Source organism: Pyxicephalus adspersus, chromosome 2 (genome assembly GCF_032062135.1).
Source record: "Pyxicephalus adspersus chromosome 2, UCB_Pads_2.0, whole genome shotgun sequence".
Lineage (NCBI taxonomy): Eukaryota > Metazoa > Chordata > Amphibia > Anura > Pyxicephalidae > Pyxicephalus > Pyxicephalus adspersus.
Genome location: NC_092859.1, coordinates 112,337,377 through 112,358,863, shown reverse-complemented (window position 1 = coordinate 112,358,863; position 21,487 = coordinate 112,337,377). Strand labels below are relative to the sequence as shown.

Below are 21,487 nucleotides of genomic sequence, written 5' to 3'. Positions count from 1 at the left end.
GAAAAATGTGGCAAATTCCTTACATATACTGTAGAGGCACTCATTTACATTCAAAGGGAATGTAAACAGACATATTCTTTTGTTATATATTATGGTAAGGAGTAAAACCTGGCACATGATGAATACCAGTCTGTTTTTACAGGTTAAGTATAGACAGTTCAGGGAGAAATTTACATGCAGTACTTTATTATAAACCCAGTGGTGGTGCCAGGGGGCTAATTGGATGTGCTGTAGCACCCTTGTACATTTTGCTAGCACCCCTTTAACAATCTTCATTTACTCTTTTTGTAAATGGCCTGAACCAGACTAGTCCAGCACTTGTTTGTTGTCTTTTTAGCTATACCATAGTGCTTTGGAAAGTTTTCCAGAACTCAAAAGAGAAGACTGGCTATTTTTTAGTGAGTTTAAAATCTACTCTGTAAACATAAAATAGCAGTATTCTTATTGGCATGCAACAGAGCATAGAGGAACCTGTTTCCTGGCCTAGTGGCTGTATACCTATGGTGGGGGATTACTTAAGGAAACATGACTGCCCGTTTCATTATATCAGGAATACAAATTGGCTTCAATAATATAGTTCTAAAATTATTAATCTGAATAGTACCTCTAGCACAATGCTTAATTCCTATATGTACCCCTTTAACAATGGATTTTATCAAGAACTTCTTGGTGTGTATCAGTAAATAATTCTAGTTACTCCAGGAAATTCCTGTAAAACATATACTTAGTTTTGCTTTCACATAACAATAACTGTATCATTCACTGATTACTGAAATGCGAAACTGTTACATCATATGAAACTGTTTCAGAAAAGTAAATTGTGAATATGAAAGAAATGCCCCTTGAGTTAAATGCGCCCCATCATGAGCACATGGTAGAATTCAAAGCTGTTGATTGTTCAATCATATCTGTACATATCTGGTTAAATAAAAGTATAACTTTTTGTAACTTTCCTGTGACTTTTCAAACACTGATGTTTAAAAGTAGGAGGCACATTTGTCTCACTATATAATAATAGGCCAAACTTCTAAATCCTGATGTTGTAAATTTAGGAATATATTGCAACTGCTATCCCAAGTGTGCATTGGAATCCTGCAGCTGATTTCAGTGATAGTCAGTTGCATGCTGCTTCCAGGATGGTCACAGCCCTACAAACGTGTTTAGCTCCAATGCCTTAAAACCAAGATACATTGACTTGCTGAAGTAGGCCACACTTAGTTGGTCAGGTGTAAATCTGAACTAAGGATCAAAAATTGTGATTTTGAGTATGCCATCAGTGTTTGCGAGTTGTTTTCTCTAGAGCGGACACCTTGCACATCCATCAGGTTTATGAATCTTTTGGGATATCACTACTTGTTCTATTAGTACATCTGTCTTATACAGGGAATCAGAGAACGTTCAGCAGCCATTTCAGTTTGTACTTTACCTTCAGTAAACATGCATAGAACACGATCATCATGTTCAGCATAGTCACAGCAGCAATTTATGGTTTTGCAAAAGAACTTTAGCCAGTGATCCTCTAGCAACCTTTATCTGTCAAAGCTTTAAAAGAAATATTGTCAACCCTCCAGATGAACTTTAATTTGGATCTCTGAACCAGACGAGGCCTGCAGAGTGTTGACATTTAAACTGTTTTACATTTAATCAAGATATAAAAGATTAAAATATAATTAGGAGATAATGTTCTTTCTCTCGTGTCCAAATACCAGCAAGGCCAAGCAATGCCCTCATAAAGAAAATCAAAGAAATGCTTCTTTTGGCATTGGATAGAATGTTAGAATGTATCCAGGTTGTTCCTGTCCTCATTTGGGAATCTTTCTACTTACTTGAATGACAGGTGACACAGAGAACAAAAACGAAAGTGGTTTTAACCCTTTACTGCTTTATCCAAAACTACAAAAATAAATCATTTAGATGGGCTTCTACTTTAAATAATCTTCTTCTTTATTTTCATACAAATTGCTCAAACAATACAACTCCAATAACATTTAAAAAAAACAATTTTAAACACAAAAAAACCCTGCTCATAGATAAGCATAAAAAATAGATTTAGGTCAACATATAGGGCTCTATTTATCTGGAATTCCCTCATACAATTCCTGCTGGGAATCAATTACTGCCATTGAAAAACATGGATCTGGATCATTCCTACAAGGTAATATTTGAGGGAATGTTGGATTCCCTGTTTTGTAAAGAGAGCTTATAGTGTTGCACCATGCGCACATTAGTGTGTCTTTCATTTTGCAGCCTGATGCACTAAATCAACATGATACAACTCAATGCAATGTCCTACTGCTGTTTCCTGTTCACTGGGTTGAATCTGGTAACTTATAAAATAATAATTGGTCCTAATGCAGTGCACAATATTATGGCATGCATACACTTCTCAGATGTAACCCTGGCCTAAAAAACAGTACACATGCAGCCACTCCAATACAAAAAGGAATGCTTCTAAAATGCAATATAGGCAACTACTTGCGTATGTCAAGGAGGATGGGCACGAACACAAAATATTTTAAGATGCCCAGTGATTGACCTACTTTTTTTCATTCCATTGCAAGAAGAAAAAAGGAAGCGGAACTCATAAGTTCCTTTTTTGTAACAATTCCCCGTAGTATAATCTGAGTAGAAGATTGGAAAGTCATGTACTACATTATTGTATTGCTGCAGGTGCTGATACTCAAGACAATTAAGGATGGGTAAATCTCTCCATTTAATATTCTATGGAAGAGATGTGTCTGCCTATACAGTTAGGTCCATAAATATTTGGACAGAGACAACTTGTTTCTAATTTTGGTTCTGTACATTACCACAATTATTTTAAATCAAACAACTCAGATGCAGTTGAACTGCAGCTTTAATTCAGTGGGTTGAACAAAAAAATTGCACAAAAATGTGAGGAACTAAAGTTTTTATTTTTATTTTTTACACAATCACTTCATTTCAGGGGCTCAAAAGTAATTAGACAAATTAAAAAGCAGAAAATAAAATGTTCATTTCTAATACTTGGTTAAAAACCCTTTGCTGGCAATGACAGCCTGTAGTGTTGAACTCATGGACATCACCATTGCTGGGTTTCCCCCTTTTTAATGCTCTGCCAGGCCTTTACTGCAGCGGCTTTGAGTTGCTGTTTGTTTGTGGGTCTTTCTGACCGAAGTTTAGTCTTCAACAAGTGAAATGCATGTTCAATTGGGTTCAGATCAGGTGACTGACTTGGCCATTCAAGAATATTCCACTTCTTTGCTTTAATAAACTCCTGGGTTGCATTGGCTGTATGTTTTGGGTCATTGTCCATCTGTATTATGAAACCCCTTCCAATCAATGTGACTGCATTTAGCTGGATGTGAGCAGACAGTATGTCTCTGAACACCTCAGAAATCATTCAGCTGCTTCTGTCCTGTGTCACATCATGGATAAACACTAGTGTCCCAGTGCCATGGCAGCCATGCACGCCCATCACACTGCCTCCGCCATGTTTTACAGATGATGTGCTATGCTTTGGATCATGAGCTGTTCCACGCCTTCTCCATACTTTTTTCCTGCCATCATTTTAGTAAAGGTTGATCTTGGTTTCATCTGTCCAAAGAATGTTTTTCCAGAACTGTGCTGGCTTTTTTAGATGTTTTTTAGCAAAGTCCAATTTAGTCTTTCTATTTTTGAGGCTTATGAGTGGCTTGCACCTTGCAGTGCACCCTCTGTTATTACTTTCATGCAGTCTTCTCTTAATGGTAGACTTGGATATCGATATGCCTACTTCCTGGAGAGTGTTGTTCACTTGGTTGGCTGTTGTGAAGGGGTTTCTCTTCACCATGGAAATGATTCTGCGATCATCCTTGTTTTGTAAATAGAGCCTGATGTGATTTTTTAAATATATAGCAACCAACAAATTTAAATTCCACCACAACTTACCTCTTGAACGAGATTACTATCTCAAATTGCTTTCAAAATCACATAACCCCACAAGTAAAAACTAAAGTCAGTTTGGATTCATGGCAAATAACCCACCAATGTGTTTTGTGGATGGTGGGGTAGAATTAAAAGAACTTGAAGGAAATCTGGGCTAACATGAACACAATCAAACTCCATGTAGACAATATACCTAGTGATTAAAAAACATAGAATACCAGCATTGCATGGCCACAGTGTTAAAGTTCACCTGTGCCCAGCCTGTGGACATTAAAGTTTTTATGCATAAAAAGCGAAGTTTCTTTTTCTCCAAGTTTCTTCTAAAATCACAACAAAGACTCAAAAGCTGGGGCTTTATTTTGGTTTCTAATGATTTAGAAACACCTGCTGGACGTTTGCATTAGATCAGCCAGCCAAAATCTGTCTAATAGAGAAAGTGGCAAGATACATTAAAAAGTTATTTAGTATGCGTAATTAGGGCAATAGTTCATAATAACTATGTCACAAAATAATGTTGATTCATGAATCAACAAGACACAGGTTTTAACTGGGTAAATTTCATTTTATATTCTGCAATTAGCACGTGTTTTGCCTGTTATTTTTGTATACTAAAACAAAACAGTTTGCAATCATTGAATGATGCCATTCTAAAATAATTGGAATAATGATGGTGTTCCAAAACTTTTTTTATACTTACTGATATAAAAAAAATCCTCCTGAATAACCTTAGGCTTTTCCTACAATACAAAGTGATATTGAATTCCTTTGGATTGAGGCTGTCTGGCAGTGTGCCCAAACGTCCACTATGCAAGTTTAAGCAACAGAAGGGTCTTCTTCAACTCAAAAGACTAGTTCAGTCTTGTCATTAAAAGAAAGAAGTAAGACAGATTCCTTTAACTTGATAAAAGTAGTATTTATAGTCTTGACTTGAACAAAGTCTATGCTTGTTCACCTGCTTAATATTGGAGGCAGTAACATCCACATGCTGTCACACATTTGCTAAACACAGTGATGAAGAAGACATTAATCATGAACAAAGAGTAAACCTTTTTAGTTAACACTGCACTAGATTGCTTACTGTTCAATACACATTAGAGGCAGTGAGGGACTCAGACAACAGCAGGCCCACAAAACTTACTGATACCCCCCCCCCCCACACACACCTCTATCTTTATCTCTTCCTTTTTCTACTCTTTTTTTTGCCATTCCTCTCTCCCTCCCTATCTATTTCTACACTATCTTTATCTCTTCCTTTTTCTACTCTTTTTTTTGCCATTCTTCTCTCCCTCCCTATCTTTTTCTACACCCCACATCTCTCCCCCTTTTTCTCTCATATTCCTTCCCTTCCCCCTTATGCTCTTGACAACTGAAGACCGTGCAAGTTGTCTCTTGCACACGTGAGTGCAGCACACCTTGCACCTCGATATGTCTGCCCATGATTAGAGTCTGTTTCCCAACTAGTGCAATCTAGAAGAGCTGTAAACCAAAGGTGACTTGGTACAGTAGAAGGTGTATGTTGCTGCATGCACTGCTAGTCCCAAACACCTTTATCTCGAGATGAGTTTATAGGCAAAGTGTTTATTACACAACTGAAATTCATATATTGGAGCCGGTGGTGGACAACAATGGGTACTTATGCAGATTGGCATTGGGACCATGGGGTGTTGATTGCTGATGAAAGTCTGAGGGCCTCGTGCACCAGCACACTTTGTGCCCCTGATTGAAGCTGCCTTACCAGCCATAGGGTTTGACTATACATATCTAAGATTACCACAGTCCTGCCAGACAGCATTGCAAGGTAAAATAACACATGTGCATGCAGCTGAGGCCGATTTCCCAGGCTAAGTATTGTTGTATTGGGGATGACAAGAGGCTGATTTAAGTCACATTTAGGTCCTGACACACTGCTGCAATTAAAATACATTTAATTACTGGATTATGCATCAGTCTGGAGTTTTGTTTTAATATTCAGCCAGACAGATCCTGGCATTGCCCAAAGAGTACTAGGTCATCAGATTGGAACTAAAAGGTCAATTTTTTAATACTACATTTATTTTCAACCATTCATCTGACTTCGGCATCTTGGAGATGCTATAAAACTGGTCACGTACTTTAATGTACATTTCAGACAGACGTCTGACACACCCTGGTTTTCTTATGGCAATTATCCCATTGCTATGTCTGTAAAGGTTCTCATTTATCCAGGGTATATTATAGCTTCTAGTGGTTAGTCACATTTATCTGGACCTAATATGTAACATTAAACATGTTTTGCAGCTTATTCAAGTTGTTTCTTCAGTTCTAATAAGTGTTTGCATTTAGAGCCCAATGGGCAGCATCATCCAAACACCACTGAATGTTAAAGGCAAATGGTGGCCTTATTGGCACTTACCTTTATTTCTGAATGTTTGACCTTTCACTAGACTGTATACATATCTGGGATGACAAATATATCCAGCAAAACAAGTCATTTTCCATCATGAATATAAAAGACAGAAAAAACCTAAGTTATCAACAGATACTCTGGAATATTCAGAATGATTTATATCTGATGTCAATGGTAAGTAGGGTACTTTACAAGCAGACGCCAAATACATTACAGTGGTCAAAGTTCACAGAACAGCAGTTGTGAAAAAAAATTGAAGAGCGACTAACTAAGCAGGGAAGTTAACAAATGTAAGTTTTTTTAACTGAGTTATGGAATGCATGGAATAAAAACAACCAACATTTTACTTACACCTATCAAGTCAGTAAAGGTGCGTCAATGCATACAGCAGTTCATTTATGAGCTGTCACCACATCACAATGAACATAAAACAAACTTGCACGATTTTACCAAAAAGTGTACCAGATGCTGAAGAATCTTTGTCTGACACAGCTTTGCAAGAAGGTGAAGATCGGAGTCACCAGCAAATGGATGGGTAAATGTATTTAAAAATTATCTTTATCTAGGAAGGTCATTTTGATTTGTTCATCTGCCAACATAGTCACTTCCAGGGGATTTCCCTAGTCAGCGCTTTTTGCATTGTTGGGGTTTAGACAAAAAGCAAATTTACCCAAAGCTACAATTTACTGGGCCTATGAAGACTAGTAAATATTCACCGAACTCAGTTATTAGGGTGAAGATGTGGACACCTTGATTAACAAAACAAGTTCTAGAAAAAACCCTATTCAAACAAAAATCACATACATGATTATCCAACAAACATAACATAAAACATCATAAAAATAAATAAAGTGATCTGCCTCTAAAAGCCCAAGATATACAAAAAATCAACGCATAATGAAATCTATTCACATATATAGAAGAGAGTTCTATTATTTATCTGTCCCAGGCTGGGTAAACCCAAATTAAAGTCAATAGATATGAAGAGACCCACTGAAAAGATCTTTTGAAAGGTCTTTTCATACCCATACATATTGAAAGCACACTGTTCGCATAAAGTTTGTATGTTCTCCACGTATTTGTTTAAGCTTCCTCCAAGCAATCTGGTTTTTTCCCCACATCCCAAAACATCAAGATCGGCTTAATTAAGGTAATTAGATATGACAATGATAGAGACATTAGATTGTGAGCCCCTCTGAAGGTCAGGTAATGACTATGGGTAAAGGTAGGGACATGACTATGTACAGCGCTGCAGCATGTGGGTTAACATAAATTTAAGTGGGAAATACCCATAGGTAACTGTAGCACCTAGATTATGAAAACAACAGCAGTCAGATAAAACTATAAAACACTAATTTAAAACACTAAATCACTATTTTTCCAACAAATGACAGCCAGGGGTTGTCTCTTACAGTGTGACAGTATCTATACATAACCATCTTTGCCATTTATACCAAAAACTCCTCTCATCTCAACTCCTGTCTCCTGTCTATGGGTACTTCTAGCTTTTGGAGTAATAGAACTTCTCTGCTCTGGAATGCCATATCCCTTCAGGAATATTATGATTACTATAATTAGAGGATGCCTGGAGGAAATTCAGCCTATTGTTTATACGTAGCCAGTGTTCCAGTGGAATGCTAAGATCTTTTAGATAGAGCTGAATGCAATTATGCAGACTTATGTTAAAACTGTCCTCCTAAATTCATCTTAGTTTTGTGGCTAATATAAACCATAATGTTATATATATAAAAAAAACTGAAAAGCCATAAGAATTCAGAAACATTGCTTCAGAATATCTTAAAGTTTTATTCATACATTATTTTGATATTAGAGTATATGATATTACAATAATCTGGCTAATTTTCTAAATGGGTTATGTAAATATACAATCATGTGCAGCTAAAAGGGTAACAAGAAGTTGTTTGTTTCACGATTGGGCAATTGAAGTGCATTTTCACACAATTTATTATGTGAGGATTCGTAACATCCTAAATTTTATTTTTTCCTTTTTATCTTGTTGAAGCAAGATACAATACCCCCATCCAAGCGGCTGCTGATCCTGTGCCAGTAATGGTTGCTCTGCAGCACTACCCTTGTGATCAAGCCACAAGGAGAGGATTTTTGTTTCAGACTAGTTCTTTTTTGGGTTTCCATATCACTTATCATATATGGTATTACTTATCACAATGGCTGGATTCAGCCAGTGATATGGAAAGTGTCCAAAGCATGCAGACAAACATGTGGATACTAGAAGAAGAAACCAGCTCTAAGGAAAATTTTGGGACAGGAGCATCATGTGCCATAGATTTAGGCAATAAACGTAAAATAGATTTAAAATTATTCAGCTTTAGAGCCATTAGAGAGGGATGTGAGAAATGTGGGATATCACTATCCCAGAAATATGGCCTAAACAAACAATGTTATAGAAAGAAAAGCCAGATAAAGATAAACAAGATATAAAAATCAGCCTATCCAGGTAACTTTCCAGCATCATGTGAAAACTAGAATAACAGATCTGAGTATGCTCTGCAGATTGCACATTATGGTGAGAGCTGTGAATTCTGTGAAAACACCTTAAAACTTTCTTATTATGCATAACCAAAATCAGATGATTTCTTAAATGTGGGGTCAGCCTTATAACTTGTAAGGGGTCAAATCTTAATAATAATCGGTTTGCAATAAAATTGAAATAATAAAACAGCTATGTTTATACACTGCCATGCCAAAAACAGGGGTGCATTGTTATGATATGAGGTTGCTTCGGTTGGGCAGGTCTAATTTCAGCAATAGTATGCACACAAAAAAAGGTCAGCTGTGGGAGCTAGACCTGGGGATGGCTATTTCCCCATTGGACTGGGAAAAGGCGTTCATTATGACCCATAGAATGGCTCTCCCTTGCAAAGCTCAAGAGACCAACTATAAAATTCTCTCCAGGTGGTATGTATGTCCCACCGACATCCACCCTGTGATATTCTTTCTACCTACTTTGCCCCATTCTGGTTTTCTACACAGGTGACTCCATTTTATTCTCAGTATTGTTATTCTAATATTGCACTGATATTATAAAATGTCACTTTTTGTACCATGGAACTGTGTAATTACAGGCCATGTGGCCTTATGTCTTTGTATGTGCCATTTTATGTATGAGCCTTGTTTTGTAATTATTACAACAATAAAAACGGATTGCAACAAAAAAAAGGTCAGCTGACTACTTGAATATACTGAATGATCATGTTTTCCTATCAATTGATTTTCTTTTCATAGTTCAGAGGTTTACAGAGCATGAGACATCATGTTGACATATGGCTTGGCCACCAGAGTCCATAACCTAATCATAATCCAAGGCTTCATCATTTGGATTTAAAGGGGGTGATCAACAGTGTCAAAAGCAAAGGAAAGATCTAGGAGGAGGAAAAGTTTCCTTGTGACTTGGCCACTTTATTAAAGCCTGTTTTGGTGGAATGAGCAGCATGAAAGCCAGACTGAAGAGGGTCAAGGACAGAGTTGGTTGGTTGAGTTGGAGTCCAAGTGGTTTCTAGGTGAAGATTCATTCCATAGGCCAGAGGTGGAAATTGCAAAATGTAGTGATGTATCCAGTTCTGGTCCAATTTCTGGTTCAATTCCCTGGAATTATTTCCAAAGCACATATTTGGCACTTGAAATTCAAGAATGTGACCAGGGCCCCACATGCCCTTACCTGAATAAAATAGATGGGAATGTAAAACTTGTTTGAAGCAAACAAAAGTACATTGTAAGATGTAGGAACAGTAATTTAAACAAGTGCTCAGCAATATGAAACTCTTATTAGGAGGATGGGAATTATAAGTGTAGAATGTACTTTGGAAAAAAGGTGCACATTGAGCTAAACTCTTCTCCCCTCCCCACCGATAATAGGCAGTGATTACTGGCTGCAACCAAGGGCTGTACTGTTTTGTCTATAAAGTATAGTAAAGCTTTTCCAAACCATCTTTATAAAAGGGGACAGTAAGTGTCCAGCACCTTAAAAACAAAAATCACAACCTCAACTCAACTCTTTCCCTGCCTCCTCTCCTTGGAATAGTTTTTTTCCCCAATAAAAACAGGATTAGGCTATGTGCGGATGTCGAATAATTATCCCCCAAGATTTTTTGTTGGGCTAGAATATGCCATGTATACAGAAATCGCCCAAAAGCATTCATCAATCCATTACAGGGAATCCACAAATGACAATGGGAACAACCACTATGCAAATTAAGTTAGGACAGCAGGGTGCTAATCGCTTTTTCTCCACCCTCCCTTCTTCATAGAACAATTTGTTTATCTGTCACTGCAGTCATGAAAGATTGTTCCGGAAGACAAAAATCCAAGACGTGTACGCAGCCTTAGACATCTTGACTATAATGTGCCATATATGACAGCAGTGGGTTAAACCATACACAAAGTATACCCATATAGTACTACAGGTACTCATATCAATGCAATAGAATACACAATTTCTGTTTTGATTTTGTCCAAAGTTCCACAATATTTATACTTGGCTCAACTTGTTGAAAATAGTTTTTACTTGGTACTTTAATCTTAAACTGCAGCCAAAATCTTTTAATTACATTTTGATAAGAGTGGGCAAGGGTTGTAAAGTTCATCAGCTTTTTTATGGGCCATGAACCCAGGTTAGAAAGACTTCCTGTACTTTTTTTGTCTGGACAAGGTTATGAACTGAGTGGGCATCTTCCCTGCAAGACATTCAAACCTTTCTAAGCTCTAGGATGTTATTCTTCTTTAAGCTGTTTTTCAGTATTTACAGGGGAGAAGTTTAAGTGAAACCACATCAGAAAACCGGTTGAGGGATTTCTTTTATTGTATTTGAAGACTTATACCTGTACAGGTAAATTTACAAAACCTTGCATTTCATTTATGTACAGTCACCAAGTTCCCAACAATGCATCATTATATTCAAGATACCAAAACAGTATTTACAGTATATGCAGACAACAGCACAGTAAATAGGAAGGGCAGTGAATTTCTTTACAACACTGATTGACCAATTGTAACAAAAAAAAAAAAAAAACTTTATTACAGTATAATTAGTTTCTTTCATCCATCATGTTAGCATCTGGTAATACGTACCTTTCGTACTTAACTATATTAATTCATTTTTGTTAATCTGTTCATAACATACCGTCTGGCCTTCTACGACATACAAGAACCAACTAAATCACACATATGCCATATACATGGCCCATAGTTCCTAAAGCAGCGGTCCCAACCTGTGGTAGCCTGTGAGCCATAAACTACCTTTGAGTGTCTACACGTAATTGAACAAAAAGTATCCAAGGTCACATGACATCCACAAGCTACTCGGTAGGGGCCTCTGGCCTAAATCTGCTTGCCATAACATATTAATTCATTACTCATTGCATGAGTCTACAGCACATAACTCCTTCACTATCTGCTACATCTCTCTAAAACCTTAACACAACCCAACAAAAGTTTAAACCTTCCTAAACTGAAGGAAAAAAAAACTGACCATAGTTCTGTATTTCAGCTGCCCTAAAAGTGTTCTGAAAAAAAAAAAAATGCATCTTAGGGGAATCAATATGAAGTTTTTAAAATCTTCAAAAATACAATAAAATTGATTAAAAAACCCTCTATACTACATTAAAAAAATTAAATACTTGGCAAACACACAAAAGGAATGTACAGTAAACAAAATAACCACAATGATTCCAGTAGGTAACACGAATAACCTGTTAAACCCCAGAGTCTGTCTTTTTCCCACGTACATGTAAGACTGCTGTAGAATGGGCATACTTTGCCATTCTGTAATAAAAAAATCTACTGGCTCAGGTTACAGACAGCATTTTTAATGGCTTGCTGCCAGGGAAATCCAAACAAAAACATCAAATATAGCCCTAGGTACTAGATACCACTTTGGCTTGGAATCCCCCACATTGCTGTCTCAACAAATGTGAGCTTATTTATAAAGAATACTGTTTGAACTTCAGAACAGAAGACATTTCTCCAAATGGAGGCAGAAAAAAAAAAAATAAGTTGATACCAATGCAGCATTCTTCATTATTTAAATCACCATACTCCATACCCCAAAAAACAAGACTCTGATTTTTAACAGTGTTAACTGCATACCAGTAGCTGCCACTGAATGGGAACTGGGAGAGTAACAAATACAGTAGGATCAGTGAAAAAATCCCAGTATGCTCACATTAAAGATAAAAATATACAATATGTATAAATAACAAGTCCAGCCATGGGGACAATTTTTCACTTATACTAAAGTTTCTTTTCTTTTAACGCTCTGTTGTGTTTTGTCTCGCATTTTCCGGCTGCCTGTCAGAACTCTTTGAAGTTTCCCAGGCTTTGGATCCTCTGGCGAGCCAACAAGGGAACTGTCTGCATTTTCTTCAAGGTCCATTTCTACGATGCCAGATATGGGAGATGACCTTCGCTGGACGTTTGTGTTCTGAGCTGGAGGATGATTTTCCTCACATTCCTCACTGAGGTCAGGGAGTTCTTTTAGTTCCGTTGGTGAAGCATGCTGATACGGGGCAATGGCTGTTCTGATACAGTTCAACCACTGCTGCTTGTGAAAGACGTCATTGGCTTGGAGTGTGTGACTCTGGCCTAAGCAGGCATCTTGAAACCGAACTCGGAAGATATTTTTAGCTACAATGTAAAAGAAATGCATAAATTAACCAAAAGATAATAAATAGTTCACAGGTTCAAAAAACCTTCAAATTTCTTTTCAAGATAACACTGACACCAGGGGTGCATTCCTGGTTCAAACATATAAACACTTGTGTCACACAAAACTGTATATGGCCATCAGATCATTTTACAGTGGCCAAACATCTTATGTCTAATAACTTCTGAATAAGCAAGGTTTTCAGCCTATGACATCAGCAATTTCTTTGACAATATTTTGAAGGAGGAATCATTTTAAAGCTAAACTCCAAGCAAACAGATACATTTGTGATTCAAAAATATGAATGGATTATTGTATCAAAGGAATTATAGGTCATCAACAGTGCTTTTTCGTCCTGTCAGCACATGTTCAAGTTAAAAAAGCCCTACAGCCTCATATAACTGTCCCTCTCACAGTCAGTGCGCTGCTCTAGACTAGGGTTATTAGGAATAGGGTTATAGGAATAAAATATTTGCAATTCTTTATTCTGTTTATAGTAATATCCAAATGTTAATCATACCTTTGTCTGAATTGCTAAAGGCTCCTCTGAATGATCCACCCATCCTAACATCACCATCCTGAAGATCCTCAAGCACCAGCTCTTGGACAGGGATGGGCTGCCTATACACTTGATAGTACTGACGCTCATTCCTTGTAATTGGACGGGTTAGAACCAGAATTTCTTGAAACATGAAGAGATACAGCTTCTGTGAAGAGGAAAAATAAAGAAAACTTTTAAAAGAGGCTGTAATACCCAGGATTAATAGTTACTTGAAATAAAAATATAATACTAGTTATTTTACTTGAAATCTAAAAGATAATAAAAAAAAAATCTTCCAGAACAAATAATATATATCTTCAAAAAAGATAAAAAAAAAGATAACTGCAGAATGTTCCTTTTTGCAAGAATTGCATTTAAAACACTTCATTAAAGCGTACCTAACCTCAGAATTTACACTTTACATAAAAGGATAGACAACCCTTTTATGTAAGGTAAAAAAAAAGTTTCTAGGTGCAACACCCTTTAAAAAAAAAGGGGGGGGGCATGCGCAAAGAGAAAAATTTGCCAATCTCACGCATGCGCAGTGAGATAGATTAAAAGACACCCACTATCACTACAGTAGTTGTGTTACAAAAGCATAAAATGATAAAATGATAATTGATTATTCGATTACTTTATAAATGCAATAAAAAAAAATTATCTGTACTATCTGACTTCATGTTATATACCGATCGATCACTTACATGGCCATTTTTATTCTTTAGCTCCCCATGACACAAAAGCGATTTTCTTGATTCTATCCGAGGGTCTCTTTGTTTTTCATCAAGATACTCCAGCTTGTCAATGTAATACTGGCATTCAGATTCTCCCTTTTTCAAGTTAATGTCTGCAAGCACACCTTGGATTAAGCACAGCTGCAAATAAAAAAAAAGAAATACACTGAATATTTTAATGACCCTACATAAACAACATTAGGTTCTAATATTAAAGGCTCTAATGCATAAGTCTACGTACATACTGCTAAGGCCTATGTCACATTTAAAAATAAAAAGTAATTTCTGAGTACACTTACAGCTTCTTCCAAACTCTTGCTGTCAGGATGCTCGTTGGGAGTGTGTCGCAGGATCTCTTTCAGTAGTAAGGGATATTTCACCAAGCGGCTTCTGGGAATATCAAGAAAGCTCCAAAGGTCCAGCTTACGACTGAATGGCGACTCAAGACAACGCTGAAGAAAGTCTTGAACCCGCCTGTCCAACTTCTTTTGGTCTAATAGGGCTTTGGCAGCCAGTTGGTTACTGCAATACCTCTTATAGGCATTCAAACGGGGTAACTGGTGATAGAAAATAAAAAATAGAAATAATAAAGGATCTATTACTATGTAACTGTGTAGAATCAAAGATGTTTATGGACTATTTTACTGATCTGTATTTTGTTTTGCATGGTACAAAAAATTGCAACATTCAAAACTTACCCAGTTAACCAGAATATGGCCAATTTGTCCAACGGTCCCATCAGCTTTTGTTGCTTCTCTAAGTTTTAAAAGAAATTCTGTAAAAAGAAAGATAATAGGAAAAAATGAAGACATTTAATGCGTGCCAGAAAAGATAAAAAGGTATAAAATGTTTGTGGTATGAATTTAACATACCTTCATGTAGAGGTATATAGGCATCTAGGTCTCCAAATATCTGGGCAAGCTCCTCCTCAGACATTATGGAAAGTTTCAGCATTGGATCATGGTAGGCCTTTCTTGCTAACTTAAGGTCTTCAATCAGGTCTTGCTCCCCCCTGGTCATTTCATAAATAGCCTTCAAACCAAACAAATGCATGTATGAGAATATATTCATGTTAGGATGCAAGAGCTAATAAAAAGTGGATTACTGTCATGAAGATAACCTTTACTCAAAAACCCCCCATGAACAGATAGTAGTCTATCAAAGCCAAGTGCCAAATCAACAAACTCCCCGGGACCTACTATCCATGTGCTACTCTCCCCTTTAATTAGGTACAGAAATCTCATATCACATCAATAGGTCTTTCTCTAGGTTTCATTGAACAATACACACCATATCATTTTCTACGGTTTTATCAAGCAAGGAAATGGTGTGACAATCTATTCCATTTCCATTTAATGCAAGACCCAGCTTTAAACATACCTCTTGCCGTTTAATTTCTTTGGTGCTTAGGGTTTCTTTCATATTGACATCTAGCATCTCAGACCACAGGACACTATTCCTTCTTTTGGAAGGGGTAGGGGCAGCCATCTTGCTACAGGTCTTGCTTGAACTGTTCGGAGACTTGTTATCAGCTCGCATGGTGAATGACTGATGGATAGAAATGTAAAATTCCAATTAGGAATTGTGATGCAGGCTACTGTTCAAAACATTAGGGCTTTATTAACATTATTTCACGCATGGGAAATGTTGCAACCACTGAGATAGCACTAGAACAAAATGTCTGTATCCATAAGGACCTACCAACATGACACATATCCACCCAGGTAGTTTTAGAAAAATAACCATGGACAATGCCAATCTATTAAAACTGTAGGCATTTATTATGTTAATATGTCATTTTATTTCCAATTACCTGGATAGTTTGACCAAAGCGCCGAACTGCGCCATTTCTCACAGGAGATATTAAGTTGGCTAATGATGTCACACGTGCTAGAGGCCGTACTCTCTTATTGCTGGGCTCCTACAAAGTAAAACACACATTGTATTAATTAGGAGGTCGTACAGCAAAAAAAAAAAATGCACTGAAACACAAACAAAATATGAAATGCTAACCAGCACACACCGGAACATAGACAATACAGACTAACGTAGTTTAGTCTGTCTGCACGCAAGCTGTATTAACCAGAACAACAAAAGTAATCCAAGTAACTGTTCAAAGGGCAGTCCCTTCATGCAGAAACATCTATAACAGCACTAAGTGACAAGCTTGCAGAAATAATTTGCTGGGACTGAACTATCTAAAGCTAAAAGGCAAGAAAACAAAGTGGTAAGTTTATTCTACTGGAACTTTTATAACAAATATATATAAATTCAGGTCCACAAAATTTGCTGTATATGACAAATGTAAAAGTGAAATTGTCCATTTCTTTCATTAAAACATTGCAGCAGGATGGCAAAATTTGAATGAAACAATATCCTGACATAGCTATTCTTTATGAATGATGGTGATCTGATGTTAGGTTAAAAGCAGAACTTCTCTAATGTAAAATTAGATCTCAAACGGTGTACTATGTACAATAAACCTTCCCTTGGGCTGGTCATTTGCACCATGAATAATCAACATTTAGCAGCAATTCTGTCATGCCCCAATTTTTGGAAAAATGAACCATATGCAGATATAAAAATACTGGGCCACATATGTAATCATTTAGTTAAATGAAGCAATGAAGAAACCTACTAATCTCACATCAATGTGACAAGGGTTTGGATTTTAGTTTATTCATTCAGATTATTGTATGTAGAGCAAAGGTAATGGAGGACTTCCTTCTTGAAGTAACTACTAAAAGAGAAATCAAACAATAGACAATAGTTTTCTATGTCTAGTGAAAGACAGGTGTTAACGTCCTAATGTCGCATATATCGGCTTCACGTTACAAAAGCACCAACACAAGCTGCAAGGGCACATTTTTAACATTTGTGCAGATAGAAGACAAGAACCCTCTTGTTTTAAATAATGAAAAGTATGCCTTCAAGAACTAAATCACTCATTCTAAATGACAGCTTTTAAACAGCAACAACTTTTACAACTGGTTTTGCCTGAAACGCAACATACTCCAAGGATCTTTAGCAGACACCAATAATCAAGCAAACAATGGGAAATGCATTAGGACCTCATGTATTACTGCCACAGTTACAACTCCCTTCACTCAGACACAACTCCCACCAAGGTTACGATGTATCCCTTCTTTAATGGCTCATACTAAAAATGCATTTTTTCCATTTGGTTGTGATATTTTACACCAGAAAGGCAAAAAAAAAAAAAAAAAAATGAACAATGCAAAAAACATTGTGCAAGTAAAGCCTAAATGTATGTCTTAAAGACAGAAAGTTGGGTGAAAATGAGCCCAAAACAAATAAAGTGTTTCGTCTAAGCTTCGTAACAAGAAAACAACAAACATAGCTGCAGAAATATAACTATAACCAACAGTCGGAAAAACCTACAAAAAAAGAGAAGTCACCATGTCACATCACACATACATTCTCCAACACTGTTCCTTTCTGGAAGGGGACATTGAGAAATAAACTTAGCTAGATAGACATAAAATAACCAGAAAACAAACTAATGCTTTGGAGCAGACACTTTGGGTGGCTTTACTAAGGAAAGGATTCCTGGTTTAACACAAAGTTACAACAGCTTAAAGCACATTGCAAATCCTTCATAAAGGCGGCAAGCAGTGTCTTGAAATCAGGATTTAACACCAGGCAAATGTATTTTAATGCAAGACATTCAAAACACCAGCCTAGAATGTCCATGAGACAGAAATCCACATGCTAGCGATTAGTCTAATAAACTATTAATGCACCAACTTGCCGCTGACACAAGAAAGATCTCAGAAAAGTATACACAGTAGCTCCGATACTAGAATAAGTTTATTAGTTACCATAAAAAAAGCAGCTTTTTTCAGAAATGATAATAAAGATATACCCATACCTCTAGCTCCTTTGAAGCTGGATTTTGAACAGCTAGGACCTGAATAGTCCTTTTGATAGGCAACAGACCTCCAATTTCATCATGAGCCACCATACTTTATAATATTTCCCGCACTGGAGTCACAGCTAATCCACTTTAGAAGTTCTGCTCTGTGTGGAGCAGCTACTTTTTCATAAACGAGTCTCCGATGTGCTAAGAAACACTCACAGCTCCTTCCCATACTGCATACTTCCCTGGCTGCAACTGGTGTGAGCTCAGGAAAGTCTGCAGTGTGCTTTGTACTTATAGGGGGGAGGAGCTGAGCCAGCTGCCTCCTGGGCGTCTTCCCATGAATAGCAGCTCATCTGTCTGACAGCTGCTACACCTACATTCTATGGATCCAGTTACACAGCATTCTGCCTCAAGCTAGACAACTTACTCAACGCAGCACAGAAAAGATCACAGATTTCTGAGCACAAAAAAAGTAAACTGTTCTTTTCCAAGAAATCTTCATACAGCCGTTTACTATGTATGAGTACACACACATCTGTGCAAATGTAAGTAAAGCTCCAAATATTCATACAGATGTGACCAACATTCTATCCCCTACTAACTCTTCATAAAAATAAGCGGGGTTGCAGTGCACATGTGAATACCTGGCCAAGCCTTTGACAACTGTGTGTGTCCTGATTGGTGAGATCTTGCTGGTCAGGGGGCAGAGAGCATGGCAGTGGTTCTAGGATCAGACTACAGTCAGAGTACCTGCATGTAGCCCTTAAAGCTCAGTGGTCAGCTGTGAAAACAATCTGCAAAGCAGTAATATAATCATGTAAATTGTCCCTGGTTTCTCAGTCTTCTGCAGTGTCCAGTCACACCTATAGCATGTCTAGTTTCTGATCATCATTTCCTCTATAGAGTTCCCTCCTATGCGCTGCAATTGGGGCCTCTGTACATTCTAAGACAAACTCTGCTTTAGATCATGTTTAGACTGGCTATACTTTCAGAGCAAAATAAACATTTCCACCCTACCTGCAATGCATTTTGTTTCATCTTTATAAGTGTGACTAGTGAAGGAAGAGGTTTGTCAGAAAAAGAAGTGAGAGGAAATGACCCAATACACTAAGAACCCATATTACAGGGACAACTGCCAAAGAGGCGATTACTTTGTATTGTATCTCAGGCTCAGAAAGTGAAGGAAAATCTCCCTTACAACACATGGAAAAAGTGGATTAAACCATTTCCTGCTCATTACAAAAAAGGAAAGTTTTAATCTACTTTACTGTAATCCAGTAACAATTAACATTTACAAGTGTATGTAAAGCCAATAACTATTTCAAGTTGGGATAAAGTGAGGGTTATCTTGGCTTTACACAATCTTCAAAATACAATACCACCACTGACAGTTAAAAGATGAACAATAAATATTTAATGTTATCTTTACTTTGCTGTACTAGCAGTGTTCTAGTTCTGCTTGATAAGCGGACACAATTAGAATATTTTAGATTAGAACATTTCCCCCTCTATAGGTAGATGATTATTTATAATTACGTCAGATGATTATCACCCCAGACCAAGGATCATGGTCCTCTTTGGCGAGAATCTGACATGTCAACAGCAGTCACCAATGTATTTCATGGATCCATCAGAACAGATCCATAAATGGCCGCTATACAACTCAATGGAGGAAAGCACAGCGGGGTGCAGTTTGCTCTTCCTCCTCCCTCCCCTTTCAAAATAAAACAGAACGGCGCTTTATCTACAGCGCTCGTTTATTCATCTGTACCCGAGAGCGGTCATGAAAAATTGTTTCCAACAACAAAAATTTTATGTGTGTACGCTGCCTATTTCTGTTCTGGGGCAAATATTTAGAATTAACCCTTACATTCAATCATGGTGACATTGGTGGTCAGAATGTGGCATGGATTGTTGACTTAAAAATAAAAACCCAGCAGTGGTTCTAACCTATAACCACTCTATCCAAAAACCAGATCTGAATCAAAAGATGGGTAGTGTGAAAATTGTTTGAAGATTACAAGACTGGCTGCACGGGATCACAAATCCAGATATTTCAATTTTGTATTTACTCATGTGACTGAAGTTTTATGATAAAGTGAATCTTTAGTCCTAGTCCTCTCTGGCAGGTGAATATGTTAGGTGGAAATATCAAAAAAACATCAGACATCATACATGAGAATACCTCGGGGGTTTCAAAAACAATCCATTCAAATGTAATTTGATGAACGAGATTGGCCACCTGACCACAACTACACAAAAGTTTCACATTGTAAAATTTTGCTCCTGGCACCCACTAAAAACCCTTTAGATGTTTGCCCAGCACAAACAGGGGCTTGGTCCTTCAATCCTATTAATTGCTCTGGGTAATATTACACACAATGTTCTATGTTCATAAGGGAATGTCAACATACTATATAAAGCGACATAGTGTATACGCCACTTTTCTGGTCACCCTTAGACTGAACATAAAAATAGAAAAAAAAAATTATCTACACTTTAACTCTATAATGCCTTAGCAAAAAGGGAGTAGGAGTATTTGCCTGATATTATCTCTAATATGTGTTGGATATTGTTGCCAAGAAACAAGGGTAGTACCTTATAAAAAAGTAAACATTGAAATTAGTCATTTTTTAAAGTGGCAGAGTAGTATAATGAATGTGACTTTACTCAGGAGAAAAATATTCACAGCCATAAAAATTAATGCTGAGATACAGGAAGCCAGCGTGAGAATTTCAGAATTCTGTCTACATATTATAACTCACTACTTACAACTGGTTGTGTTAGTACATGCTTTTGTATGACAAAACACACACAACACAGGGTAACCGATCTCATATATAATTAGAAGCTAGAGTAGCTAAAGATAAGCGTACCTAAACTCAATGGGTAGACAACCCTTTTATGTAAGATAAAAGGTTAGTGGTGCAGCACCATCTCCTAATTCTACATCGCCAAGATAATGAAATGGGAGCGCAAAGCCTCCCGGGATACCTACGTCACGCATCCCGGGAGGGATTTACTTCACTCAAATAGGGCACAGCAACAAATTTACTTTTTTTTAACTCTGCCCAATCATCCAGGGCTGCTAGTTACATTTCCAGGGGCCTTCTGCCAGCCAGAGGAAAAAGTCCTGCATAACCTGAAGGACAGAGCTTACACCAGGCTGAGCACAGCTAACAACCATGTTACAATGTTTCAGCCTGGCAACTAATCACTCTGCACCCAATGCCCAACACGCCCGCCGACTGATGCCGGGACAACGCCGGACCCGATGGAAGAGACCTCCGGACCAATCGACTGCTTTGCGGGATTGAAGGTAAGTGTATTTTGTTTGTTTTGGGTGAGGTTTGAGTTT

The 21,487-nt window shown here is 37.3% G+C and overlaps 1 protein-coding gene across 2 annotated transcripts in view; it reads right to left on the bottom strand.

Moving 5' to 3' along the window:
* Positions 1-11,106: 11,106 nt before the first annotated feature.
* NET1 (neuroepithelial cell transforming 1) overlaps positions 11,107-21,487 on the bottom strand; it is a 20,702-nt gene continuing 10,321 nt past the window's right edge. The window contains exons 1-9 of one of the 2 annotated variants that reach the window (XM_072401857.1): positions 18,139-18,391; positions 16,060-16,167; positions 15,627-15,794; positions 15,119-15,278; positions 14,945-15,021; positions 14,546-14,803; positions 14,217-14,387; positions 13,492-13,678; positions 11,107-12,952 (exon numbers count right to left, since the gene is read on the bottom strand). In XM_072401857.1, the coding sequence (XP_072257958.1) occupies positions 12,555-12,952; positions 13,492-13,678; positions 14,217-14,387; positions 14,546-14,803; positions 14,945-15,021; positions 15,119-15,278; positions 15,627-15,794; positions 16,060-16,167; positions 18,139-18,231 (1,620 nt within the window). In that variant the 5' untranslated portion in view covers positions 18,232-18,391 and the 3' untranslated portion in view covers positions 11,107-12,554. Of the gene's footprint in view, positions 12,953-13,491; positions 13,679-14,216; positions 14,388-14,545; positions 14,804-14,944; positions 15,022-15,118; positions 15,279-15,626; positions 15,795-16,059; positions 16,168-18,138; positions 18,392-21,487 lie in introns of those variants that run through there. The other variant, XM_072401856.1, reaches the window with a different exon arrangement.